This window comes from Zootoca vivipara, chromosome 15 (assembly GCF_963506605.1).
Source record: "Zootoca vivipara chromosome 15, rZooViv1.1, whole genome shotgun sequence".
Classification (NCBI taxonomy): Eukaryota; Metazoa; Chordata; class Lepidosauria; order Squamata; family Lacertidae; genus Zootoca; species Zootoca vivipara.
The window spans coordinates 13,662,578-13,688,074 of record NC_083290.1 but is presented as its reverse complement, the minus strand read 5'-3'; the positions used below and the strand labels follow the sequence as shown (position 1 = coordinate 13,688,074).

Sequence of the window (25,497 nt, the reverse complement as noted above, 5' to 3'; positions counted from 1 at the left end):
CACCACCCACTCCCTTCGCTTTTCAGCTGGGGAGTTTCCTCCGTCCCAGGAAGGATGGAGTGCAGCCTTATCAAATTCCTTGCTCTCTGGAAGTTAGGGACCCACCTGGATCAGGATTCAGTGGAAACAAATCCCTCTGGCTGAAGGGAGAGAACCTTCTTAAGGCAGCCCAGTTTGGTGAAGTTGAACCCTGCAGGTGCTCCACCCTGCTGTTTGTTGTAGCTTTTGACAAGTCAGGCTTGCCAACTGCATAAGAGCACCGTTGCAATTTTCGCCTTTCCTTTATTCGTAGGGGAATGGAAACGCTGATGAAAACCAGGCCTCTGCCGATACCGAACGAACACAGAAAGTGAAAACAGAGGGCAAGCCCTCCAACGGCCTTCCGCTGAAGAAAGAGGTGGTAACATATGAGAGAGAGAAGCTTGCCCTTAATTCAGATTTTCAAGCAAAGGAATCTATATCTGCAGGTAAAGATTACTTCCTTTTTGGTTCCTAGAATTACAAGTCACTACTCTGTTTTTAAATGTCTTTCTCCTTTATCATTTGAACATGTTTCTTCTAAGTCGGTGGCTCTGCCATTGTTTGGTATCAAAATTACTTTGCGCCTGCAGCTGGTAATAACATGTAGTCAATAGTAATCATTTTAAAATTGCCTAAAATGTACCAAGTGCCTTTCAAGATTAAAATAGAGACAACCCCAGCCAGCAGCTTTACAAACTATATTTATCTTAAATGTGGAGAAATGAGTTGGTGAAAGGAGAGGGAATAATTTCTGAGCAGAAGTTTATGCATGTTCAGAGAACTTAATAGAGGAAAGGTAAGTGCTAGTCATAGTTTACCAATATGAACATTGCAGTAAGCCTTGATTAGCACTAAACTGCAAATAGGAAGCGATGCTGTGCTTGGGAGTGCAGATGAGGGAGTGCACAGGCCTCCCAAGGTGGCTTGGAGGGCTGGCTAAATTGAGGCTAGATGCTTCGAAGAAGTGCTGCTTCACACAGTGCACTTTTAAAGGGGGATTATTATTATTATTTATTAAATTTGTAGCCCGCCATTCATCCGAAGATCACAACATAAAAATACAAAACGAGAACCCAAAATACATAATAAGAACAAGAACAAATCAATAACCACCGCCCCCTCCTACAAACACGTTTAGAAGGACATAGAATGTTAATCAGCCAAATTAGTAATAATAATAATAATAATAATAATAATATACACTTTTGCCTGGTGCCTAAAGCTATATAATGAAGATGCCAGGCGAGGTTCCCTGGGGAGAGCATTCCATGAGTGGGGAGCCACACTCTGGGCCTCTTGTGGGGGAGGCACACAAAGAAGGCTCTCAGATGATGATCACAGGGTCTGGGGCTGCTCCATGTGGGGAGAGATGGTCCTTGAGGTATTGCGGTTCTGAGCCATTCAAGGCTTTATCGGTTAAAACCAGCACCTTGAATTGGGCCCAGAAACTAATTTGGAGTGCAGTTGGTTCAGGATCGATGTAGCGTGCTCAAACTGTCTTGCCTCTGGCCACCAAATTCTTCACCAGCTGAATATTCTGAACCATCTTCAGGGGCAGCCCAGTGTAGAACGTGTGGCAGAAATCTAACTTACGAGGTTACTAGAGCATAGGCAACAGAAGTTAGCCTATTCCTGTCCAGATAGTGGCACCGCTGGACCACCACCCGAAGCTGATGCCACCTGAGCCCCCAGCAAGGAGTACCCCTAAACTATGTACCTGCTCCTTCAGATGGAGTGTAAGCCCATCAGGGGCAGGCCATCTCTCATCCATTTGGTCTAGGGAACCACCCAGCTCAATCATACGTTGAGCTTCGGTTTGTTGGCTCCCATCCAGCCCATTACCAAGGCAAGAGCACATCCAGTGCCTCACCTGCAGATATAAAGGAGAAGTAGAGCTGTGTGACACTAGCATGTTGCTGACAATGTACTCAAAGATCAATCCATGACTCTATCCTCAGGGATCTGAGACGACATGCCTCTAAATAACATCTGCTGGTGAATAACCATGATGTACTCATTTCCTGCGAGGGGCTTCCTAGGGGCATCTGGTTGGTTGCTGTAGGAAACAGGACTCTTGGACCGGATGGTCCTCTGTTCTGATCTTGCAGGGCATAAGGAAAGTTAAAGCTAACCATGGTTATCACATTGCAGATGTAATGCTGCACCATGGTCAGTGCCGAAAGCGAGAGAAAGCCAAGCACTGTGAACCAGCTACCTCAACAGTAATGACAATTCTGCAGTTTGGAGAAATTTATGTTGCTTTATTTTATTTTTTTACAGACGCTGAAGTTACCGACATTTTGACTCCATGCCGAGCTGAAGAGAAGGCAATGCCCAGCCAAGAGGAGATATTTGCCGAGTGCTCCCAGAAGAGGATTCTTGGGTTGCTGGCTGCCATGTTGCCTCGCTTGCAATCCGTAAGAATATGCACAAATGGGGAAGGGGAGCCAGGGAGTTCCTGGGTGGCAAGAAGGAGGATGCGGGTAAAGCAGCTGGAGGAGAAGAGGGCAGAGGCTTGAGAAAGAACTGGTTGGTGGGTTGTCCTTTTCCCATCCTTGGGACTCCACCAAACCACCTGAACCTGGAACTGGGTGTGGAGAGTGCAGCTGACTGCTGAACGGGACAGCCTGAGGCTGATCCATCCACCTTGGGCCTGCTCCCAAAAAGCAGAGGTGAATAAACATCTGGATAGACCTTGGATGAAGGCAGGAAACATACTGAGTGAGGACAGGAAAGAGCTATGTGCTCTTGACTCTGAACATTTCTTGCCTTGAAGGCCAGGTGTTGATTTGACACCCATTACAAACACAGCAGTCCATTCCCAGCTGGAAGTAGGCAAAAACTGGAAACGGAGAAAAGGAGTGGACCACACCCCCAGTCCTCTGATTTCCTGCCCCCTTCTCCCCTCTCTGCAGGACTCGACGATGTCTCTGATGAACCTGGACCAGATCCTCCCGCTCATGTTTCAAGTTGTGATCTCGAATGCCGGCCATTTGAATGAAACCTACCACTTAACCCTGGGGCTCCTAGGCCAGTTGATTCGGAGGCTGATGCCTGCAGAAGTAGACGCTGCCGTGACCACAGTTCTATCAGCCAAGCACGGCCTCGTTGCTGCCGATGGGTCCTCTGTGCCAGAAGGATGGAAGACGACTCATCTCCTCTTCAGCTTGGGAGCAGTTTGCCTGGACAGGTACATAGAGAAAAGTTTTCCTCTGCCTAATCCTGCCTACCTCTGGATTAGGGAATGGTAGGTGGGCAGAAGTTATTGCAGCCGGTTTCCCCGCCTGCAATAGCCAGTGCAAGACACCCCCACGGACTGGAGCACTGGGCAAGCACAGGATCCACTGAGTCCCTAGCAGGCCCTGCTGTTGTCATATGACTACAGTGGGCCTGATCCAGGCCTCTTTGCTGCACCAGCCTGGACTCTGGCATAGTGAGGGAGCATTTACCCCCTCCCCATTCCATCCTGGCAATATGAGCTGGTTAGTGGAGGCTGTTACGGTTTGTGGTTAAGCTTCGTAGGTCTTCAGAAGATGACGGTTTTGCGCTGCAGCAGTGAGCAGTACCCCCCCCCAAGGGGTGGTCGAATTACCAAGGGGGTGTTAAGAGGCAGTGGGGTGGCAGGGGTGGCATCGGAGGTGGGGCTAGAGCCTGAAGTGAAACACCTACTGCTCTTGATTTTCAAAGCTATAGTCACGTTTCTTTGTATTTGCGGTTCTGAGTTGTCACAGGATACAGTATCTCATTATTGGTAATAGCTGGTATCGCTGGATGTAGTTCATCAGTTTTGTTGAATTAATTAAATAGTTTTGATTGGATTTTGAATGAATGTGCAGTTAATCATTACTGTTTTGATTTTGTTTGTGTTATTATCATCCTTAGTGGGCCAGGTAAACGACTCCAGTATTCTGAATAATGCTTTTTATCAGGCAGGGGGCAATGGGGATGAGTTTATGGACCCATGGAGGGGGCAGTGGCCCAAAAAGGTTTGGGGACCACTGCCCTAGAGTGTACCAAGCATGCTGTTTCTATGGGAGGAGGCCAGCTGTCATTTTCAAGAAAGCTTTGCCACCCTTGATTAAGGAATCTCTGCTAAGCATCAGAGGGAAGGGTGCCTTTTGGTTGATCATTGGAGTCATTTCTCATTTTTGAAACTTCACTGGTGCATGGATAGCACACACAGACACACAGCTAAATGGGCTGCTTAGCCTAAGAAACCCCCAAACTTTTGTTTTTCAGCCGTGTAGGCCTAGACTGGGCATGCACTATGGCCGACATCCTCCGAGCCCTGAACGCCTCTGCACAGTGGCACAGTGTGATTGCTGCGTTCACAGACCACTGCATCAAGCAGCTGCCCTTCCAGTTGAAACACACCAACATCTTTACCTTACTGGTACTTGTCGGCTTTCCAGAGGTGAGTGTGTTGAGCTTTAAAGCACCGCTGCTGCGGAACCATTTCCCAGATGGCGCTGCCACAATTGCAACAATGGCAACAACAAAAATGCATTTTGCATAGAAGTTAGTCGTGGTCAATCCTTGCCTGGAGTTTGACTCTCTCTCTCTCTCTCTCTCTCTCTCTCTCTCTCTCTCTCTCTCTCTCTCTCTCTCTCTCTCTCTCTCTCTCTCTCCCTCCCTCCCTCCTGCCTACAGGTCTTGTGCATGGGGACCCGGTCTGTGTATATGGACAACGCAAATGAGGCCCACAACGTGATCATCCTCAAGCACTTCACAGAGAAGAACAGGGCGGTGGTTGTGGACATGAAAACACGGAAGAGAAAAGCAGGTTCTACACCACTTTCTTCAGCTTAATCTCAGCATGATCCCCCTTTCTTGCACCACTTGGGTTTTGCATTCTTAGCTGCCTTCACAGTCACAAGGGCTAGAACACACACACACTTTTCCTTTTTTTTTTTAAAGTGACGTGTGTTAGATGGTTAACAAATGAATGAATTGTTTAACTTCCTTCACATGGAAATTTCTGCCTTGCCCTTCTGGTGCCCTTTTGCCATTCAGGGCAACAGTTTAAAATCACAGCACCACAACAGCATGTTAGAATACAAACAGTAAAAATGAATGCAACACCCAGGTTGGTATTCAAATTAAGCTTTACTCAAAGTAGAAATGAATGGCTGTAATGAGGTCACGTTCATTAATTTCAACGGGTCTGCTGTGAATGGAACTTAGTTGCATGCTACCAACCCACAAACAAAATACACATCATTAAAAATCCATATAAAGGCAATGATGCCAGAGATCACAAGTAAAAATGACCTTGGCAGGCAGAAGGAATAAAAATGTTTGAATGAATGAATGAATGAATGAGAGTGATGGTCACACAACACAAAGACCCCATGAATCCTATTTTCTTTTTATTATTTCTAAGGCAGCTCATTTTTCATGGTTGCAGGAAATTAATGGAATGGGATTTGAGAATGGGTTTCAGGTGTTTTGTTCTTTGCACACATCACAGTTTTTATGCATTACCTTGCTAGAAGCTCAGAGGTGATGCTTAAACAGTGGCATGTTTGGCAAAATAAATGCTGCAGCGCCACAAAATCTCTACATTCTACCTTGCTGCCTGCGTTGGGGTTATTCTGATGCACAATCAGCATTCCACTTTTATGTATAGTAGATTTTATTTATTTTTTAAGCAAACAGAATTAATGTTTCGGTTGATGCTCTCCGTGTAGCACTTGGGGTGTTGGGTCAAGGTTGGCCCGAATACTGAACCAAGCCATGATCCCCAACAGAGACCTACACAGTCACCTCCTTCCTCTCCTTTCTAGTGAAAGACCTCCAGCTGGTTCAGCCATGCGGACAAGGTGATGACGAGTCTCGGTGCCAGTTGCGGCAGTACCTCCAGCACTTTGTGTTCATCACCAGCCATCTTCTCCAGACCAGCATCAACAGCAGCTTTGCAGAGGCTGTGGAAGCAACCTGGGTCTTATCTCTTGCCCTGAAGGGGCTATACAGGACGCTTAAGGTACAGTATAGCGTGGCAGGTACTATATGTGGTGGATATAGGCGACGAAGCCTGTGGTCTTCACTACATCTTATTTATTTAGAGCAGGGGTTCGCCAGCTGTTGTTGGACTACAACTCCCATCATCCCCGACCACTGGTCCTGCCAGCTAGGGATGATGGGAGTTGTAGTCCAACAAAAGCTGGAGACCCAAGTTTGGGAAACCCTGGTTTAGAGCATTAGGATTCCCCACTCTTCAGCTGAAAGGGCTCCCAGTGCGGCTTACAGACAAGCCATTAAAACTAAATGCCCCCTGACCTCAGGCTTACAGTCTAAAAAGAGAGAACATAGCACACAAGGGGAAAAGAACGGGAAGAGGGGGAAACAAACGTGAAATCCGTTTGACTTTGGAAGTGGCCTGTAGAAGAAAGTAGGATGGTGCCAATCTCAGTCCAAAGAAAAAAGGGGGCAAACCTCAGAAAAGGTGCTGGAAGAAGATTTGCATTATTCCTGGTCACTCCCTATTTTTTTCGTGCACCCAATGCCTTTTGAATATGATATTGTTGTTCAGAGGCAGAAAAAAAGTGGTTCAAAGAGTATAATTCATGCAGCCAAGTGTAAGGTTTAAGATGTAAAGATTACATGAAAGTCACATCATGCAAGCAGTTTTCCATCTGGACTGCGATACATCTGGTTTCAACAGGTTTTTCTTTTCTTTTCTCCCCTGTCTTTGGCAGATGCATCCCTTTGAAGAAATTCGCACCGCCTTCCTTCAGACGGGTCTGCTTAAATTGTTGGTGAAGAAGTGCAGCAAAGGAACAGGCTTCAGTAAGACCTGGCTTCTCCGAGACTTGGAGGTAATGCAGGGGCTTCTCCAAGTTGGCGGGTCTACTGATCCCCTGCATCTGAAACGATTCCTTTTGCTCATCTGCGGTAGCTCTTTCCAGTCCTCCAAAGAAAACACACGAGGACTCAAGCTATGCAGGGGTGTAGAGGAGATCCTTGCACCAATCTTGACTTCTTCTTCTTCTTGTGACCTTTCATGCATCAATTATGGAGGTCTGGAGGGGAGACTCTTAACTGTGTTCATTTTGAGCCTTATTTTGAACACCTAAACAGGACTAATTCCTCTTGAGCCTCCTGCCAGTCATTTCATACATTTTTATTTCACTTTTTCTCATTTTACATTATTCAACAATAAATATAAATCACACACAAATCCAGTAATGTTTTCTGCGACTTCCCTCCCTCCTCTTCTGCAGTTTCTTATTTTTCCATCAGATTCTCTTACTCCATATCTGAATTTATCCTTTTTACCCATTTATCTGTTTTTAATTCCCTTAAAATCCTTACTGCCCATGTTTATATCAATCCTGCTAATGTTTCCGTTTGTTTTCATATATTCAATAAATTTTCCCCATTCTGCTACAAAGAGTTTATCATCCTGATCTCTGAATCTTCTGCTAGGTTTTGCCATCTCTGCTTATTCCGTCAATTTTAGTTGCCAGTCATCTCTTTTTGGGGTCAGTTCCTCTTTCCAGTTTTGTGCATATATCATTTGGGCAGCCGTGGTAGCATAGATAGATAAATATGCTGATCTTATTTATTTTAAGCATTCCTCCCCCCCAGATCATTATAAATCACTTCCCAGAAGGCTTTTGCAACCTTCCAAGACCACCACATGTGAAAAAAGTACCCTCTTTCTCTTTATGCTTCCAACATATAATGGATTTAGACTTACACATTTGCCAGTTTGCTAGGCGTCAAATACCATCTATACATCATCTTCATGTGGTTTTCTTTTAATGTGTAAGCATGCTGTAAATTTTAAATCTCCTTTCCAAAGACTTTCCCACGCTGCCATATCAACATAATAACCTATATCTCCTGCCAGTCCTTTCAGACAGTGCTAAGCTGGGTGGGCCCAATGGCCTAACTCTGTACAGGGCAGCCACGTATGTTGCATTGATTCAGATATTGGCTGCAATTGCATTTAAAGGCATTTGCCAAAAAGGCTCTATAGCACCCTTCACCAGCCTGGTGCTTTCCTTATTTTTTGGACCACAACTCTGATCAGATATGGCTATGCTGGCTGGGATGTATCATTAAGTTTTTAATGTTTGACATTTTATTATTTTTTCTATTTGCTGGAAACCACCCAGAGTACCAGGTTGACGAAGGTCTGGTTGGTCTGCCACCAACATTCAAGTTGCATTTTGTCTCTTGTAGATCTTGTCAATCATGCTTTACTCCTCGAAAAAGGAGATAAGCTCCCTGGCGGATCACAAGGGCCCAGACCTTGGTGAAAGGGACCAGGATCAAGCATTGGATCAGTCTGCTGTCACTCCCACGGATGCTGACCAGAACAGGCTCGATCCACTGGAGGGCTTGGACGAAACCACCAAAATATGCTTCCTGGTACGCTTTTGACATTTATCTGGTGGGTTGTGGGGGACTTTAGCAACAGGCAAGAATCTCAGAATTGTAGAAGTCGGAAGGGGCCACAAGTGTCCAACCCCCAGTAATGCAGGAATCTTTTGCCCAATGTGGGGCTCAAACGCACGACCCTGAGATTAAGAGTCACATGCTCTCCCAACTGAGCTACCCCAGGCCACCAAGCAGTACAGTATGTTAGCTCACATTGCACAGATCAGGCCTTATTTTGAGGGTGGGGAACCCTTTTCAGCCTGTGGGGTCACATTCCCTTCTAAGGAGCCTTTGGGGGATGGAACACATGCTAGTGGTGGGCAGGGCCAGAAGCAAAAGTGGGCGGAGCAAGAAGTGTAACATTTACCTTTGTGCAGTTGCTTAGTTTCCAAACATGTCCAGACCCAAGGACTGGAGCCCACTTCGTCAGATGTGTGAATTGTCTTTCTCTGAAATGAACTCTAGTCCATAGGAGGAAACCCCTTAGTCTTTGAGCTACTACTGGACTACAGTTGCTGATGCTGTTTTTACATCTTTGTTCAGCAGCTTTGGGTGAAGTTCTGATGGTTCTCAGGATGAACTGATAGATTAGGCAACAGGAACTCCCCTTTCTGTGGCCCCACAAGATACTAACAAAGAAAGCTTAATGAATGCATCGCTTAAATGTGCTCATGAAACCCAATTTCAAATTTGGGACTTCCAAAGGCTGACTCACACATACAGCATGTGCAGTTCACACACCCATTGTTGAAGCTTTGTCCCCCAGAAGCAAAGTGTAAAAGCACCGACCTTTTTCCTCGCTTTTTACCCCTGTTGAACTTAATTCCAGATGACCCACGATGCCCTTGACGCCCCTCTCCATATCCTTCGGGCCATGTACGAATTGCAAATGAAAAGGACCGATTCTTTCTTCCTGGAGGTCCAGAAGAGGTAAAGGAGTTCCCAAGGCTAGCTGGAAATGAAATGAGAAGCTGGGTGGGTGCATGCACTGGCTTGACCGATCAATGTTGGAACAAAAGGACATGTTTTGAAGGTGTATGAGGCCACCACCTTGCTGGAGCTGAGCACATCTGGGGTCTTGGCCAGTGCTTTGGGTGGGTGACTGCCTAGGAAACGCATGTCTGCCTTCTTGGGTTCCATGATGGAAGAAAGGTGAGATAACAACATAAAAGGACTAATAAATAAAAGAGGGAAAGAGCACTATGGATACCACCTTTCCAGGAGAGGGATGGGGAAGAAGGGGTTGTTTGTGTGTGTGTTTTAATGAACTGTTATGAGGAAGAGTTGAGTACCTTTCTAAAGGACAGTATTCACCCAATGTAGTTCATTCAGGGAATTACATTGTGCAGAGGAGCATTCCTGCTCTGAAGTGAGTCAGCCAAGGAGGTAGTCCAGGCGCAGGCCTTGGTGTCAGGTTCTTCCACTATAACAAGAGCAGCCAATGTGATCCACTGTAGATGTGTGTCGGACACCACCTTAGGACCAGCTTAGGACCAGGTTGCTTGAGCGACCTCCTCATCCCTTGCAGTCTCAGTAGCTCACTGCTTTCTCTCCTGCAAGTTCCAAAGGCCTCAGAAACCCACTTTGTGGCAACTTGGGAGCAGGGCTTTTAGCGTGGCTGCCCTGTTTCTGCGGAAATGCACTTTCTGGAATGCACTTTCTGGAAACAAGTGAAGATAATTTTGTTCCAACAGGCTTTCACAGTGGGATATAGGGGTCTTTACCACGAGTGCCCATTCGTTAGGGTTTTAGTTTTCGTCTAAATGCATTTGCTGTTTTCGTGCTTCTAAGCTGTTTTTGAATTACCTTGTTTGTAAATGATCTTGAGACAGTGGTTTAGAAGGCGATTAATCAATTAAGTAGAATAATGATAATCCTGACCATTGACCATGTTGGTAGCTGGGGATGTTGGGAGTTGGAGTCCATCATCATCTAGTGGGCAGCCTGTAGGCTTTCCCTGCGCTGTATACTCCTTCCCCTTGGAGAGCAGCTAAGTGGTAGGTTGGCTTCTTGCTGTCAACCAACTCAGCTCTCCACGCCATTTGCATCTTGCAAATTAAAGCTGTGAGGCATTAAATACTTAACTGCTTTGCAATCAGCGTATTCAAGATTTCAGCAAACAAGAGCCTTCCACGGGAAGTAGCATTGGGAATGTAAATGGAGAAGGCTTTTCATGCAAAGATCCTGGTTTTTTATTTACGTTTCTGGAATTTGACTGCAAAATGCTTGGGTGTGCCCTTAAAGGTTTGATGGTGACGTGGTGACAACGGATGAGAGGATCCGGACATTGGCTCAGAAATGGCAGCCCAGCAAGTGCTTGCGGTCGGAGGAGCAGAGTTCCAAAGCACTCGATACGGACATGATCATTGTGCCATGTCTGGTGAGTCTTCCACGTACGTCAGTGTACTAGGAGCACCTAACATAATGCACAAAAAATAAAACATTTGGAAGTATTCAGGTGGGCAAATAGCAATGAATCCAGCATGTTCAAACTGCTGCAGAATCCCAGGAACTGGGAGTATACAGAAGAAGGAAGAAGCAATACATAAATATTCAGTTTAGAAAGATTCATCATGTCATCATTTTGTTAAGAGGCACACAAGTCTCTGGTGGCAAATGAGTGTGGCTGATTCGGTAAAGTGTAGTGATTAGACTAGGGCACGGGAGACTTCAGTTTAAAACCCCCACTCAGCCAGGATGCTCAGTTGGGCTAAGAATGGCTGTCCCTCAGCCTCAGCTGGCTCACAGTAATGTTAGTTTCTAGTCCATGGTAGCTATGGAAAACAGCCTCCCCAAAATATGTGGGCTGTATCTGCCTAGAAAAGCCCCAGAGTGGTAAGTGGTGTTGGATTTTGAAGTGAAATATAACCCCGAATCTCTGCAGCCTGCTCCTGTTTTACAGTCCAAGCCTGCCCCCTGCAACAAGGCCACAGAAGAATCCAACCCCATCACCCAGAAGCTCATCACCAACACGGAAAGCGACCTGCAGCTCAGCTACGCCAAGCAACGTCGCACCAAGAGCTCCGTCCTCCTGCACAAGGAGCTGGACTCCAGGAGCAAGAAGGCCGTGCGCGGCTACCTCTACAGGGTCAACGATGCCACCGCCGTCCTTTACGCGAGGCACGCCCTTGCTTTGCTGTTGGCCAAGTGGCCCGACGACGTGGCGATCAGCGAGGAGATGCTGGAGCTCAGCGGTCCGGCTCACATGACGTACATCCTGGATATGCTTTTGCAGCTGGAGGAGAAACAGCTGTGCGAGAAGGTAGCAGTTTTTTCCTGAAAGAAACACACACAGAGAGACACACACACCCCTCCCCGGCATATTGAAAGACTTTGGAGAGGGCTCTTTAAAAGCTGCCAGAGAATACATGCAACCAATTAAAACGAGGCAGTCCCTGCCCCACAAGCTTACCCCCATGGCACACCATGGAAAAGGGACAGGGAGGGAAATCAAGCTGAGGAACCAGTTCTTAAAGGGCTGTTCTCATATTGACCAGCTGGCACAGTTCAAGGGTGGGAGGTGCCTGACGGAGCTGGTCTTTCAGCAAAGCTGGTGGAATGAGCCTGTTGCTCCCCATTTCCCACAGAGGCAGCTTGCGGGAATGGCTGCCCCCTGGTGCCAGTTGAGGGGAGAAGTCTGATGGGGCTGGCCTGCCTCAGCAGAGCTGATGGAGTGACGATGATACCAACTGTGCTGCATTTGCAAACCAGCCTTCGCCTTCTGAAGCTGGTTTAACTTGTGCTCTCTCTCTGCAGATTCTCCTGAAAGTGCTCCGTGGCTGCAACGAAAGCATGTTGGCGACAATGGCGTTGACGGCCTGTCAGTTCATGGAGGAGCCCGGGATGGCCGTCCAAGTGCGGGAGTCCAAGCACCCCTATAACAACAACACAAATTTTGAGGTACTCCCCCCCCCAGCAGTTTGACATCACCTGTGTGAAATTATGGTGGCAGCTCACCAAGAGCAAGGACATGGGCAGGAGAGAGAAAATGGCCTTAATGGCTTTACTTACGAAGGCAGGTTTCCAAGTGGGACAGGCACAGGAAACCTTTTTTCAGCCACATTCTCTTCTGGGCAGGGATGGGGCTACGTGCCAGTGGTGGGCGTGGCCAGAGGCAAGAGTGGGCAGGCAGCAGGTGCCAGCTAGTTATGACATGCCCTCACACAACCCTCTCTGTTCTCCACCCTTGCAAGCAAGCGACATCATCAGAGTACAAGGACACATTCCATCCAGGCAAAAACCCTTAAGATGAGTAACAGGGTCTTGGCTTTAGTTTCCCCACGTGCAAAACGGGGTATAGCAGTTCTTGCCTACCTTCTGAGGTGGGTTGGATGACTGAGATAATTTATGTGTAGGTGGAAATGAGATATGCTCGGAGGGTGGCATATGCACTGCAGTTCCTAAGCTTGGGAACCTCTGCACAAGGGAATTTTGCAAGTGGGTGCAACAACCTGTGGCTCCTTTGTGGGAGGTGGGAAGGAGCCACACCGGGGCAGCTCCAAAGAGCAGCGCTGGGAGGCAGAAGAGGTTTTTGTTGAATGGAAAATGCCTCTCCCTCTTTGGGCAAAGTGTGCTCCTACCAGTTATCAGCTGAGAGGTGGGTCTGAGTGTGCCTTGCTCCAGCGAAGAAACCAGGAGCCCATCTTAACCTCTCGATTGCTCCTTTGAAGCCTTCCCCTTATCCACACTGCACTTGACATATTGTGCAAAGACATTGTGGAGCAGGAGGTATGACTTCCCCAGAATGGCCCGGCAGGCCAAATGAGGAGGCCCAAGTTTGCCCCACAGGCTAGAGGAGCCTCCCACCCCTGGAGCCCACCTTTTTTCTCCACATGAATCACTCTTACCTGTCTCAGCTCTTAATAATGCACCATGGAGACCTCCAGAGGAGTGAATCATTCCTGAGCAGAACAAGCAGAGTCCTCTTTAGAACATGGGTCGTTCTGGTGCATCTTAGCCCTGGGATGATTCAGCCACCCTCAGCGCAGAAAAATCCATATGGAGGAGAAGCTGGAGGAGTGAATTGTTCTGAAGAGCAGCCACCTCTTGGTGTTCCAGGCTCATCGGAGCCTTTCATTTTTAGCTTGTTTGCTGCGAGAACTAAACTAAGCTGGTCCTCACTTCCCAGCCTGCAGATTCAGGATATGATACTTGAATCCATAGAATAGCATTTCCCTTTCGGTGTTTACCTTTCAACCAAGGTTCTTCTGTGTCCTCAGGTTTGTCACTCCAAACACCCACCCCGGCCGCCATTCTAATTTTGAGTCAGCCAGCGTTCTCTCTTGTTGGATTCCTTCCCGTTTTTGTTTACAGTGGTGGTTAGGAACCTTTCCCAGCTTCTCACCTTGAGCAGCTTTCTGGGGCCCTTGCCTCCAGTGATGGGCTGTGAACCCAATTCCTCACATGCGCTCAGCTGTCTTTGTGGTGCGTCTTGGTCCTCTGTTAAGCTTGGGCACCTGCTCTCTCCCGCAGGATAAGGTTCACATCCCTGGTGCTATATACCTCTCCGTCAAGTTTGATTCTCAGTGTAACACTGAAGAGGGCTGTGATGAGCTGGTTGTAGCCAGCAGCTGTGACTTCATCCATGATCGCCACACCTTCAGCGGGCCTCCGCACAAGTGGACAGACTTCGAGCTCCCAGGTAAAGTTTCGCAGCATTGTTGAGGGGAGGGAGACCCTTAAATAAGCTAGCAAACATAGTGCTGACACTCTCTGGTAGTACTTAGATGCCAGAAACATTGATACAGCTTAAGAAGCAAAAGTCGTCTAGGTACTAAATGAAACTGGGCGTACATGAACTGTGATGCTCAGATGAAGGGGCTCCTTCCACAGGGCAGAAGCAAGTCTCTCAAGAGCGTAGTTTGAGACACTGGCAGTTTAGTAGGAGCATCTTTTATCTCCGGTTGACAAATATTGTCAGTGGCCATCCTATACTATATAAAAAAAAGAGGGAGTTGGTTCTTGTCACCTCCCTACACAGTCTGTTCCACTGCATTAACTTCTATGACAACATCAGACCCAACACTTCCCCCTCCCCAACTGTCCATCATGAATGCAGAACAGACTCTCCAGTGGCGAGACATCTCCAATTTTGTAGCTGCCAGAAGAAAAAGAACTAGCCTTACTGGTCACTCGTTGGGTGTCCTCAGTGGGCCAGCAAGTGGGTTCAGCAATGTTATTTGAGAGACTATAGCTGAAACCTCCTGAAGGATGAATTGCATATTTTTATATTATTTTATTACCTGCTCTTCCCTCCAAGAGTATGGAGGGACATCAAAGACATCAAGACATCAAAACAACATTAAAAACAGTTTGTTTATTATTTATTTGTTTATTTATTATTTATTTTAATAAAGGCAAATAAATAAATAAATGTAAAAATGTGCACCCCCACCTCCGAGACCATTCCATTATAACTATCCAATCTCCCAAAACTTCCCACACCTCTTACGATGATTTAACCCCTTTCCATTTTAACAGTACAAATTCTACAAATACCCTCCATATCTCCTCAAAATCATTACTCCTCCTGCATATTCCCTGCCTTACCTTAAATTAGCACGTTAATTTATCATTAGTAACTATATCCCACACCTCTTTATACCATTAAAAACAGTTTAAAGCTGTTTACTATCATACGAATCTGATGGGCCCTAAAAATATACAACTCAGGTGTCAAAAGTCAGGGGAAGAAGGTGCATCTTCAGGATCTTCCAGAAGCTGTACAATGAAGGTGCTTCTTTGGAAGATGGGAGTTTCCACAATTCCGGGGCCACTACAGAGGAGGCCCTCTCCATACCCTGGCTTTTGACACTTGAGGTGTATATTTTTAGGGCCCGCCATATTTGTATTGGAGTGCCAAGTCATTCAAATACCTGAAAGGCTGCCTCCTTCCCTACAGACCCTCTCGGGTGCTGAGATCAGCAGAGGAGGCCCTCTTGGTAGTTCCTCTGTCCTCATTGTTGCCGCCAGCTGTGGAGGCAGAGCATAGCCATCATGGCTAGCAACCATCAATAGCCCTCTTCTCCTCCATGAATGTGTCCCATCCTCTTTTAAAGCCATCCAAATTGGTGTCCATCACTTCCTCCTGTGGGAGCGAGTTCCACAGTTTAACTTTCTCCCTTTCCCCTTTCTGAAGTGGGCTCAGTTTTGACCTAATTTCTTCTCCCCACCACCCCTTAGCTCTCATGTGTTTCGTTCTTTTAGCTTGGCAGAGAACAAAAAACACCATATGTCTTGTCCTGCGCTGTGAGTCATCGCTTCCTTAGCATCGTCGGGGAGAGGTTTATTAATGTAGAGAGAGTTCCATAAAATCCTGCCTTTGTTCAGAACATGTTGCCTGTCAAAAATATTTTTAAAAGATGCAGAAAACATGGCAACGTATTAGCGATTTGCTAATAGCAGACGTTTCAGCATCTGGGATCAGAATCCTGTTTTGTCTTGCAAATTACCTTTGAAAAACAAACCGCTCCTCAGTGCAGAAATCTTTGAGCAATTTCCTTTGCAATGCTGAATTTTGTAAAGTCGAGATGGTTTTAGGGTTGTGTTTGAGGTGTGTTCAGGAGACAGTACTTGCTCAGTTATAAAAAACCCTTTAGACCATGACATTTTTCTTCTTCTAACGTGTTTTTTTTTAAATGAGGTGATACTGCTCCATGTAACACAGGATACTGCCAGGAATCCTAAAAACAGCGAAAACACAGACATGCAGCTTGCCTGATCCTCAAAACTGCCCCTGCCCCTTTGCTTATAGTGTGCGTTTTGAGCGAGATTGTCTGTGTCCCTGCTTAAGAGAATGCTTTCCTTGGCTCTTGTAACAGGGGATACCCTCTACTATCGATTCACCACGGACATGAGCAACACAGAATGGGGTTATAAGTTTACAGTGACGGCAGGTCACCTGGGGAGGTTCCAGACAGGTAAGTGCTTTTCTGAGCCACGAGTCAAAAGATCATTGTCGTCTTGCTTTCCTTGTGACGGGACGGGAATCTTGGAGCAAAGCCTGTTGTTTTTTCTTTCTCAAGATCACACTGGGCAGTGGAGGAGAGGGGACAATAACCCAAGGAGGTGTTAACACAAGCATGCGTGCCTCTTCTGTGCAGAGCGCAAAAGCTTGATGTCGAAAGGATGTTTGAAATAAAACATTACAATTCATGCAAATGGGAGCATTCATTTATAAGAGCCTAAGAAGAGCTTGCTGGATCAGGCTAGTGGCCCACCTTGCCCAGCATCCTGTTCTCGCAGCAGCCAACCAGATGCCTCAATGGGAAACCCACAAGCAGGACCCGAGCACAAGGGCGCTCTCCCCTCCTGCGGGTTTCCTGCAACTGGTATTCAGAAGCTGTGGAGGGAGAGCATAGACGTCGTGGCTTGTAGGCTGCAGTAGCCTTCTCTGCCATGAATTCCATAAGAGTTCACTGTCCTATGTGCCACCTGGGGCAAACCCTTGAGGGAGGGCAGTTTACAATATCTTAACTCAGGGCTGGGAAACCTATGACCCTCCTGATGTTCCTGGGTTCCAGCTGCCATTAGCCCCAACCAGCATGGCTAGAGGTCAGGGATGATGATGGGTCCAGCATCATCCAGAAGCTACACGTTCCCCCTCGTTGCCCTTAATAAATCAACTGTTATTTACTAGCTGCCTTTGCTTATTGGTCTGCTCTTTCGATTTCCGCCTTTTTAATTGTTGGTTGGTTTTGCATAGTTCTATGCACGGGCGTGGTTGAAAACATGGAAGCCAGCCTTTGCCTACCTTGCTTGTTCGAGATGTTTTTGGGCTTACCATCAGCGCCCAGCACCGTACAGCCAAGCTGGCTAGGGCTGATGGGAGTTGTAGCCCAAAACATCTGGAGAAAAGGCTGGTTTAGACAATAAGTACCTGCGTTAGGGTTAAGAGTAAGAAGTTTCTTCTATTACGGGACAAGTGATACAACCTGTTCTGAGGCTAGCTTTACTAAATATGTTTATAGAGGACTTTCTGTTTCAGAACCTACTAAAACTTTTCCATATCTGCAGCTAGAAATCTCTTGACACAATACTGTATTGGGAAGCAGCTACTAACTCAACTCTAGCGACACAGTGGGGTTAGGCTATGGAACATAGCTCTTGCAGAAAAACGTAGGAAGTGCTAAGAAACACAAAGACCTAAAAAACCCCAAAAACCTGATTTTGAAACTGTAAGGTCCATGTTTATTCAGTTCACTGGAAATGGTAGTTTGGTCTCCTCAGTATCCATGGCTCGCTTCAGGACAGTCTGTTAAGACAAGAGACCAAAAGACACCAGCTCTAAACAATTTGTATGACCTGCTTAGCATTTGACTGTGTCATTTACACTGTATATGCAGTGAGGAGAAGGAGCACATCTTATTGGACTAGCAGAATGGCACTACGGAGTATGCAATGTACGTATTTTGAATTCCAGGCTTCGAGATCCTGAAGCAGATGCTGTCGGAGGAAAGGGTCGTCCCCCACATCCCATTGGCCAAAATCTGGGAGTGGCAGGTGGGTGTGGCCTGCAGGCAAACTGGCCACCAGCGACTGAAGGCCATCCACCTGCTCCTTAGGATAGTCCAGTGCTGCAGTGAGAGGTATGCCTGCCAGACTCAGCTTTGCTTCCCCCCACTAAGCTTCCAGTCCTCATGAAAAGCAAAAAAACAAAACAAAACATAAATCCCCCCCATCCCCACCACAAAGATAGGAATGTTTTTGTGTCTCGTGATTTCTTTTGAAATATTATTTCATGATTCTGAAGGCTACTCTTTTAAGCTGAGATCTGCTTCCCCTGCCTGATGTGCAGAAAGATGGGCTTGGTTAGTGATAAAGGCAAAAGAAATGTCATTTGAAACAGATTTGAGCCACAAATGACTGTGTTGCTACTCCTTCTCTCCATAAGCTCTGGCCCATTTGCCAAAGAACTTGGCCATTGGAGGCCTGGTCTACCCACAGTGTTCGGGAAAGCTAATACTTCAAGGAAGTGGTAGGATGTGGTTTATCATGCAAATGCCTCTGCTTTTAAAATCAGCGACCAGAAGAGTCATTCTGTAAGCCAGATAATACTGGGATATATTCAAGGCCCTCGTACAAAGCACCTGCTTTTATTATTTGCTTCTTTAGAGCATTTGTTTTCCCCGCACTTCAGCCAGAAAAGCTTCCAGAGTGGCTTACATACGATCAATGCAGTCCCTGCCCTGCAGGCCCACAGTCTAAAAAATACAAATAAATTCCTTCCCAGGTGTGGAGATACAGGGGGGAGGGGCCAACACTCCCCAGGGACAACAGGGGGGGTATCCTACCATCCTCCACTGGGGTACAGGGGCCCTGACTGGGCCACAGCAACGCATGGCCGGTTCCCGCTAGTACATGAATATATTCCAATCAGGAGCTTGAGAAATCAGCACACCTAGGGAAGGTGGTAGCTCCTCTTTAAACTATGGAACTCCCTCCCACAGGAGGCAGCGATGGCCACTCACTTGGATGGCTTTAAAGAGGATTGGACAATTTCATGGCTGCCGATGGCTGTTAGCCATCATGTCTCTGCTCTGCCTCCACAGTTGCAGGCAGCAGTGCTTCTGAATACCAGCTGCTAGAAACTACGGGACCTCTTGTTTTCAAATCCCACAGGCCACTGTGAGAGCAGGATGCTGGACTAGATGGGCCGCTGGCCTGATCTGGCGGGCACTTACGTTATGTAGTTAGAAAGTGAAGAGGGCTTTTGCAATCAGACTGGGACTGAGGACAGCTATTCTTCAGAGTGGCAGCCAATTTGTGAACTCAGCCCTCCTCTTTCTTTCAGGGACTGTGACCTCACTCTGCTGAAACCGCTCTGGCACCTTTTCAGCTGCATGGAGAACAGCATGCGCCACGATGTGACCAAGTCGGGGATCCTCCTCCCGCTGCACCGGGCGCTGACCGAGCTTTTCTTTGTCACCGAGAGCAGAGTTGGTGTAAGCGCTTCTCCCTTCTCCCTGGTGCTGGGAACAGCTGCCAAGCTATTGGATTAGACCAGTGATGGCCAAACTTGGCCCTCCAGCTGTTTTGGGACAGTTCCCATCATCCCTGACCACTGGTCCTGTTAACTAGGGGTGATGGGAGTTGTAGTCCCAAAACAGCTGGAGGGTCAAGTTTGGCCATCACTGGTTTAGACTGTCCTTCCTCCCTCCCCTTCACTTTTTGTTTTACTTAAGAAAAACCAGGGCTTTATTGGGTACAGATTGCGATTAGACTGAAATTAGTCATGCTCTTTTCCCACCAGTTGTAATGGAATGATGACTTTGCTTTTAGAGGGCTCCTGTTTTAATGCCATTCTCAAAACGTGTTTGAAAAGAGCACTCTGGTCCTATTGAAGCATTTTGCAATTCAGGATCAGTTTGTAGTCGTCCCCCCCCCACGTACCTTTGAAAAGAACTTGCAAAACTTGTTCTGTATGTTGGGATCCATGGGTGAGTTAGTTTCTTTCCCTCATGCAATGCCATTATGAAAACGCACTTGCTGTGAAAGCTTGTTCCTGGATTTTGCTCCTAGCTCTCATTCACACTCTCTGGTTTTAGGAACTTGGATCTCTGCAGGATTACTTGCTTGCCTTAAATACGGAAGACCATCTCCACCGCTGTACAGCGCAGGTAAAGCCTCCAGGAGCCCCTGCTGATCTTCCCTCCTGTCCCCAAACTTCTTCAGCAGAGGCTGCTTTTGTGACGGGTTTGCATTAATTGCTGTGCCCTGGAGACTCTTGAGGCAAAAGAGCAGAGTTTTGAGTTTGGGCAAGGGAGAAACATTCCACAGGGAGACAGAAAGTATTAGGAATGGGGAGGGGTGAAGCTCTTGGGAGCATTTTAATTGGGCATCGTTCTCATAAGACCACAGCAGGCTCTTGTCTCCTCTGGGCTCGAGATAATTCACATTATTTTACCAAAAGAAGACAAATTTTGAAACTCAAAAGTCAGGTGCGCCATGAGAATAAACAGTTGGGCACGTGATGCGACTTCTAAATCTGAAGCAGATTTAGTTTGAGCCTGACTGGTGGCTGGACAGGGGTCGGGGTGGGGCTGTTTTCCCAATCCCAGATGACGTTGGGCTCCCAACTCCCATCAGCCCCAGCCGGCATGGCCAGTGGGCCCAGGGGGTGATGGGAGTTGTAGGCCAGCAACATCTGCAGGGTCCCCCTGTCCCTGATACAAATGGAAGTCTGTTGGGTTGTGCCCATCTGGTCCAGCAGCTGATTTCCTATGGTTCCCAGAATTCTCTGGGAGGTTCATAGAAAGGGCACAAAGTTAACCCCCTTTTCTTCTTGTTTGCCTCACTCTCCCACCTGCTGTTTTGGGGGTACACTCCCCAAACCTTCTGCTTCCATTTAACTTGAGGTGTGCATTACATCAGTATTTTGTGCCCTGTGCCCAAATAAAACATATGATGGCCCTCTCTAGGCACACTGCTGTCCCTTTGTCAACAAAATTATGACTTCCCAGGCAAAAATCCATTTTTTAGAACAGGAGCCATGAAATTGGAGAAGGGGGGGTAGGGAAGCGCTCGCTCTCCCCCACTGTCCTCACAAGACTATTTTGCATGCTTGGAGATTCCCTTGAGCTTCGCACCTGCCATTGCCCTTGAGGCTCCATGATTGGTGGTGGGCACAGGCAGAGCGCCCCCGTGTTGCTTGCAAAGCAGAAAAGTGCTATTCAAGCAGAATGGCTGTGCTGTGCCCCCATGACTGGAGGCAGTAACTGCTTCTGAATACCAAAAGCCACAGGTTGGGAGAGGGCTGCTCTTGTGCTCCTAGGACAGAGGTCCCCAGACTAAGGTCCATGGGCTGGATATGGCCCGAAGGCCTCTTTTATCCGACCCGCAACAACCCCTGCCGCCCGCTCTTAGCAGCGCGACACAGCTGCCTACTTCTGGGTTGGATGTGCGCCGGAAATAGCTTGCGCGCATGCGCTAGCATCATTTCCGGTGCACTTCCAGGTTGGAGGAGGCCCGTGCGCATGCGCACAAGCTATTCCCAGCGCTCCTCCCACCCAGAAGTGCGCCGGAAATAGCGTATGGGTGCACGCTCACACGCGCTCCCCCACCCTCCAGCCCGCCGAAACCATCGGCCCAGCGGGCACCAGCCTGAAGCCAGGTAATTTTGGGGACCCCTGTCCTAGGATCATAAAACAGAATGGATGGGGACTCCAAGGATCCTGCAATGCAGGAATCACAGGTAAAGAATTCCTGACTGGTGGCCATCCAATCTCTGCTTACAAACCTCCAATGAAGGAGAGTCTACCGTCTTCTGGGGGAGCCCACTCCATTGTCAAACAGCTCATACCATTAGAAAGTTCTTCCTAATGTTTAGTTAGAATCTCCTTTCTTGTATTTGAATCTATTGGTTCAGATCGTGCAAAAGGCAAGCTGGCTCCATCTTCCATGTAACAGCCCTTCAGGTATCTGAAAACAGCTCTCATTATCATATCCCAGTCTCCTCTTCTCCGGAGAAATCTCCTTGAATGGGAATATGCTGAACCTCAGCAAGCCTTGATGCTCAACGCTCCTTTTCTTTCCCAAACAGGCCCTGAAAAACATCGCTGCTCTTAGCCTTGCCATTAACTACCCCAACAAATCGACGAGCCCCTGGAACGTTTAACCACAGGCTCTTTTCCAGCTCGGAGCGGGGATGGTCCTTGCCCGTAGGAACCATGGGGGTGAGCATCCTTCGCCCGGTGCGGGTACCAGAGAAAGGAAAAGAGGGGTCCCTTCTGCTTCCGTTTATGTGCACTCCGCGGGCAGCCAGCCAGTCAACTTTCCGCCCCGATGTAGATTCTGTAAAAGCAAACAGCGCACTTCCAAGGAAAAAGGGGCGCACTCTCTCTCTGGAGCACCTTTGCGCGTCACCTCGAGTTATGTATGCACTTCTATTGTAGCATGTCTGTGGAACAGTATTTACTTTCTCTGAATTTCGGAAGAATGATATGGGGGGGGGGAACAAGAGGGAACGAAGACCTCCCCCGAAGGTCCTCCTTCTGGCTACCACCCCACCCTCTTGCCATCTCCCCACCACCCCCGCTCGCCCCTCCTTATATAAGCTGAACAAGGAACTGAAATGGACTGGTCGTAGCGTCATTTCAAACTCAAAAGCGGGTCTGGCCCATGATAATTGGATTGGCCAAGGAAGCAATGGAGGAATCTGGAAGTATAGCAAGGCTGAAAGAATCCTCAATGATGCTGCTTTGGGTTTCCCCCCCTCCTCTCTGAAAAGCTGGCTGCAACCCCAGCCGAGGAAAAAGGAGGAGGAATCTGGAGGAATGTTGGAGGAGACCCTTGGTGAGAGACAGCCGCTAGATGCTCTCATGCTGCTGGCAGCCACAGTTTCTTGTCTGTGACGTAGTAGAAGTTGTGGCCTGGAAATTGTCCTGGATGCTCTGCGATGAGCCACGATTAAAGGGAAAGGCGCTTCTTCCAAGATGGCATCTGAAAGGGGGAACGGAGGCAGGCAGTGGGAATTCTCTTCCCCTCCACTCTGAATGCTGGCAGTGCAGGATGTGTCCGGCTCTCGAGCGATGAGCGAATTAACCCGTCTGGCTTCACACAGCAATAACCACATAGTTCCTCCTGAATGTGGAATGCGCAGGGTAAATCTATTGGGTGAAATAAATGGGCTTTAATCTCTTGTTCTGGGAGGGGGAGCCAGGATGGAGGAGTTGCTTCTCCCCTCCAAGGGCATGAAAAGCAAGGTGCTTGTGTGTGGCAGGAAGAAAAGGGTGTTGCACATTTGCCCCCAAGTCGCTAGCTTTATTTTTTTTTAATTTCCTTTGCCCTTTGCCATGCTGGCAAGAGACATCTCTCCTCTGCTTTGATGTCTCTTTTTGGAGTTTCCGAGGAACGGTGCAGCTGGGTGAGCAGGAACAGCAAGGTAGCCGGCCCTGTTTGGCAAGGGGACACTCTTCCCAAAGAGCATTGCCTCTGCCCAAGGGCAGAGAGCGCACCACAGGGGGGGGGAGGGGACCCATGCTGTAGTTTTCGTGACAATATTTAAAGGCGGCGGCAGGTTTCTCCATGACTTCATTGAGTGAAAGGAAGGTGATTGCGGCAGTGACTGGAGAGGCGATGAGACGGAAAGGATTGTTCCGGGGAGAGCCTGTATTTAAAGGCTGGCGGAATGTGGCTCGGAAAAGGAGCAAGAAGAACCCTGCTGGCTTGAGATGCCGCAAAAGATGGTGCTTGGGCAGGACATGCTCCCTGGAGACACAGCTACAGGAAGTCCTCTCTCCGACAGCGGGAGCTCTGCTTCGGGGCCCTCCAGGTGTTTTTCGACTACAACTCCCATCATACTAGACCACCCACCTTGCTGGGTTGGGGCAGAGTCCAACAATACGTGTTGGGCCACAGCTTTCTCCCATTCCAGGGTGGCTCTTTGCTCATAGCGCCTTATCTCTCATGTACACAACCCACAATATCAGGGTTGGGGTTTTTGTTTTGTTTTTAGGAAAGGTGACTCTTTGGGCAGCTTCCCACCCCCCCCCCTGCGAGAAGCAAAACTCTGTGTGGTCTTGCTAAGCCTATCAGTGGTGCATCAGGGTCAATTACTGCAAAATGGCCGGGGTCTTGTGGAGCTCACCCTGGCTGCATCCAAAGAGATTCACAGGGATCACTTTTTGTGAAACGTTTTTGACCTCTGGCGATGTCAGTTGCAGGAGGAGCAACTTGTTGGAAGGGTACTGGGACTCGTCAAGGGACGCAACGGCTGGAATCTCCACTCCTTTTTTTCTTTTTAATTCTCCCACTGCTCCCTTTCAACAACAACCTCCCCCCCCCCCAAAGAAAGACCCATTCTGCAGAGTGATGGTCTGTACAAAAGGCCTCTCATTGTCTCTGTCATGGCTGCTGTCCTCACTTCCATTTCTGATTGGCTGGGACTGGCCCCTGTGCAGTCCTTGCTCCCTACACCCGGTGAAGGGATTTCGAGCCAGTAAAGACCTTGCATTTCAACCCCGCTTCTTTCTGGAACTTCCTAATCCAGTGACGAAGATGACTTCTGCCATTGCCTTACATTGGCTGCTCTTTTTCTTTTCTGCCCCACACCTCAAAGATAAATAAAATAAAATTAAAGAGATTTATGAGCTTCCTTTTTACTAGAACAGCAGTGTGAAGAGGTAGGTTTTGAATTGAACTAAAGTATTTTAACATCCCAGTTCCTCAGAAATCCTTAGCAGTTTCAGGAAAATGCAAAACCCCAGATTTGAATGAGGGAGGGGGAAGAGAATAAATTGTGCCTATAACGATTATTGTGTGTGTCGAATTGCATCTTGTTAAGAAACCACCGACATTCAAACATAGCTCTCTTTTTTGACATAAACATTTGAAATGGGTGGTTGTTAATTTTCCTTTGTTTTATTTTGGCGTCATGAAATCTAATCACTTCTGGAAGGGGGGGGTCCTCCGTTTTTGGTTTAACATTATTAAAAGGAACCCCTTAGATTTATTCTTGTTTGGTTTAATGTGTATTTTAAGGAAAAGAAGATATAGATGCAGTGGATATATGCAAATGGAGAGATATATTGTAAAAAAAAACTATTAAAAATGGAAGTACAAGGATATGCCTGTTTATGTGTGTGTGGTTATTTTGCTGCGGGTGGAGCCATAGTTTATGCTGTTCTGCAAAGTTGGCTGGATTTGTAGCAGTTTGGATTTTGGAGCTTTAATTGCAGCTCCTGCAGAGAGGGGAGGGGTGGGCAGCGCAGAAATCACATAGCATTATAGGATGGGAAGGGACACCAAGGGTCATCTAGCCCAACCCTTCTGCTGCAGTGCAGGAATCACAGCTAAGAATCCCCGACAGTTGATCACCCAACCTCTGTTTAAACACCTCCAACGAAGGAGAGCTCACCACCTTCTTAGGTCATCCCTTCCACTGTCAAACAGCTCTTAGCGCCAGAAAGTTATTCCTAACCCATTCCGTATATCCCACTAGGAGCTCTCCGAGGATCTTCTTCCTCGGTCTCCCCTAACCCAGCTTAGAAACCTTTCCAACCCACTAGATCCTTGCCTGGAGCCAACCACTCCTCTGGCAAGGCCAGCACCCCCACTTGGCCCGTAACAAAAGAGTCTGGACTAATTCTT

The 25,497-nt window shown here is 47.6% G+C and overlaps 1 protein-coding gene across 2 annotated transcripts in view; it reads left to right on the top strand.

Annotated features, from left to right (window-relative positions):
- The window catches only part of ZZEF1 (zinc finger ZZ-type and EF-hand domain containing 1), an 83,596-nt gene extending 58,622 nt beyond the window's left edge, over positions 1-24,974 (top strand). Inside the window, exons 38-55 of one of the 2 annotated variants that reach the window (XM_035138952.2) lie at positions 293-467; positions 2,302-2,438; positions 2,937-3,211; positions 4,261-4,435; positions 4,672-4,804; positions 5,808-6,004; positions 6,720-6,839; positions 8,212-8,400; positions 9,239-9,339; positions 10,654-10,789; positions 11,312-11,671; positions 12,166-12,309; positions 13,882-14,050; positions 16,230-16,328; positions 17,831-17,996; positions 19,202-19,352; positions 19,956-20,027; positions 21,950-24,974. In XM_035138952.2, coding sequence (XP_034994843.1) covers positions 293-467; positions 2,302-2,438; positions 2,937-3,211; positions 4,261-4,435; positions 4,672-4,804; positions 5,808-6,004; positions 6,720-6,839; positions 8,212-8,400; positions 9,239-9,339; positions 10,654-10,789; positions 11,312-11,671; positions 12,166-12,309; positions 13,882-14,050; positions 16,230-16,328; positions 17,831-17,996; positions 19,202-19,352; positions 19,956-20,027; positions 21,950-22,024 — 2,874 coding nt within the window. In that variant the 3' untranslated portion in view covers positions 22,025-24,974. Of the gene's footprint in view, positions 1-292; positions 468-2,301; positions 2,439-2,936; positions 3,212-4,260; positions 4,436-4,671; positions 4,805-5,807; positions 6,005-6,719; positions 6,840-8,211; positions 8,401-9,238; positions 9,340-10,653; positions 10,790-11,293; positions 11,672-12,165; positions 12,310-13,881; positions 14,051-16,229; positions 16,329-17,830; positions 17,997-19,201; positions 19,353-19,955; positions 20,028-21,949 lie in introns of both variants that reach the window. The other variant, XM_035138951.2, reaches the window with a different exon arrangement.
- Positions 24,975-25,497: the final 523 nt, after the last annotated feature.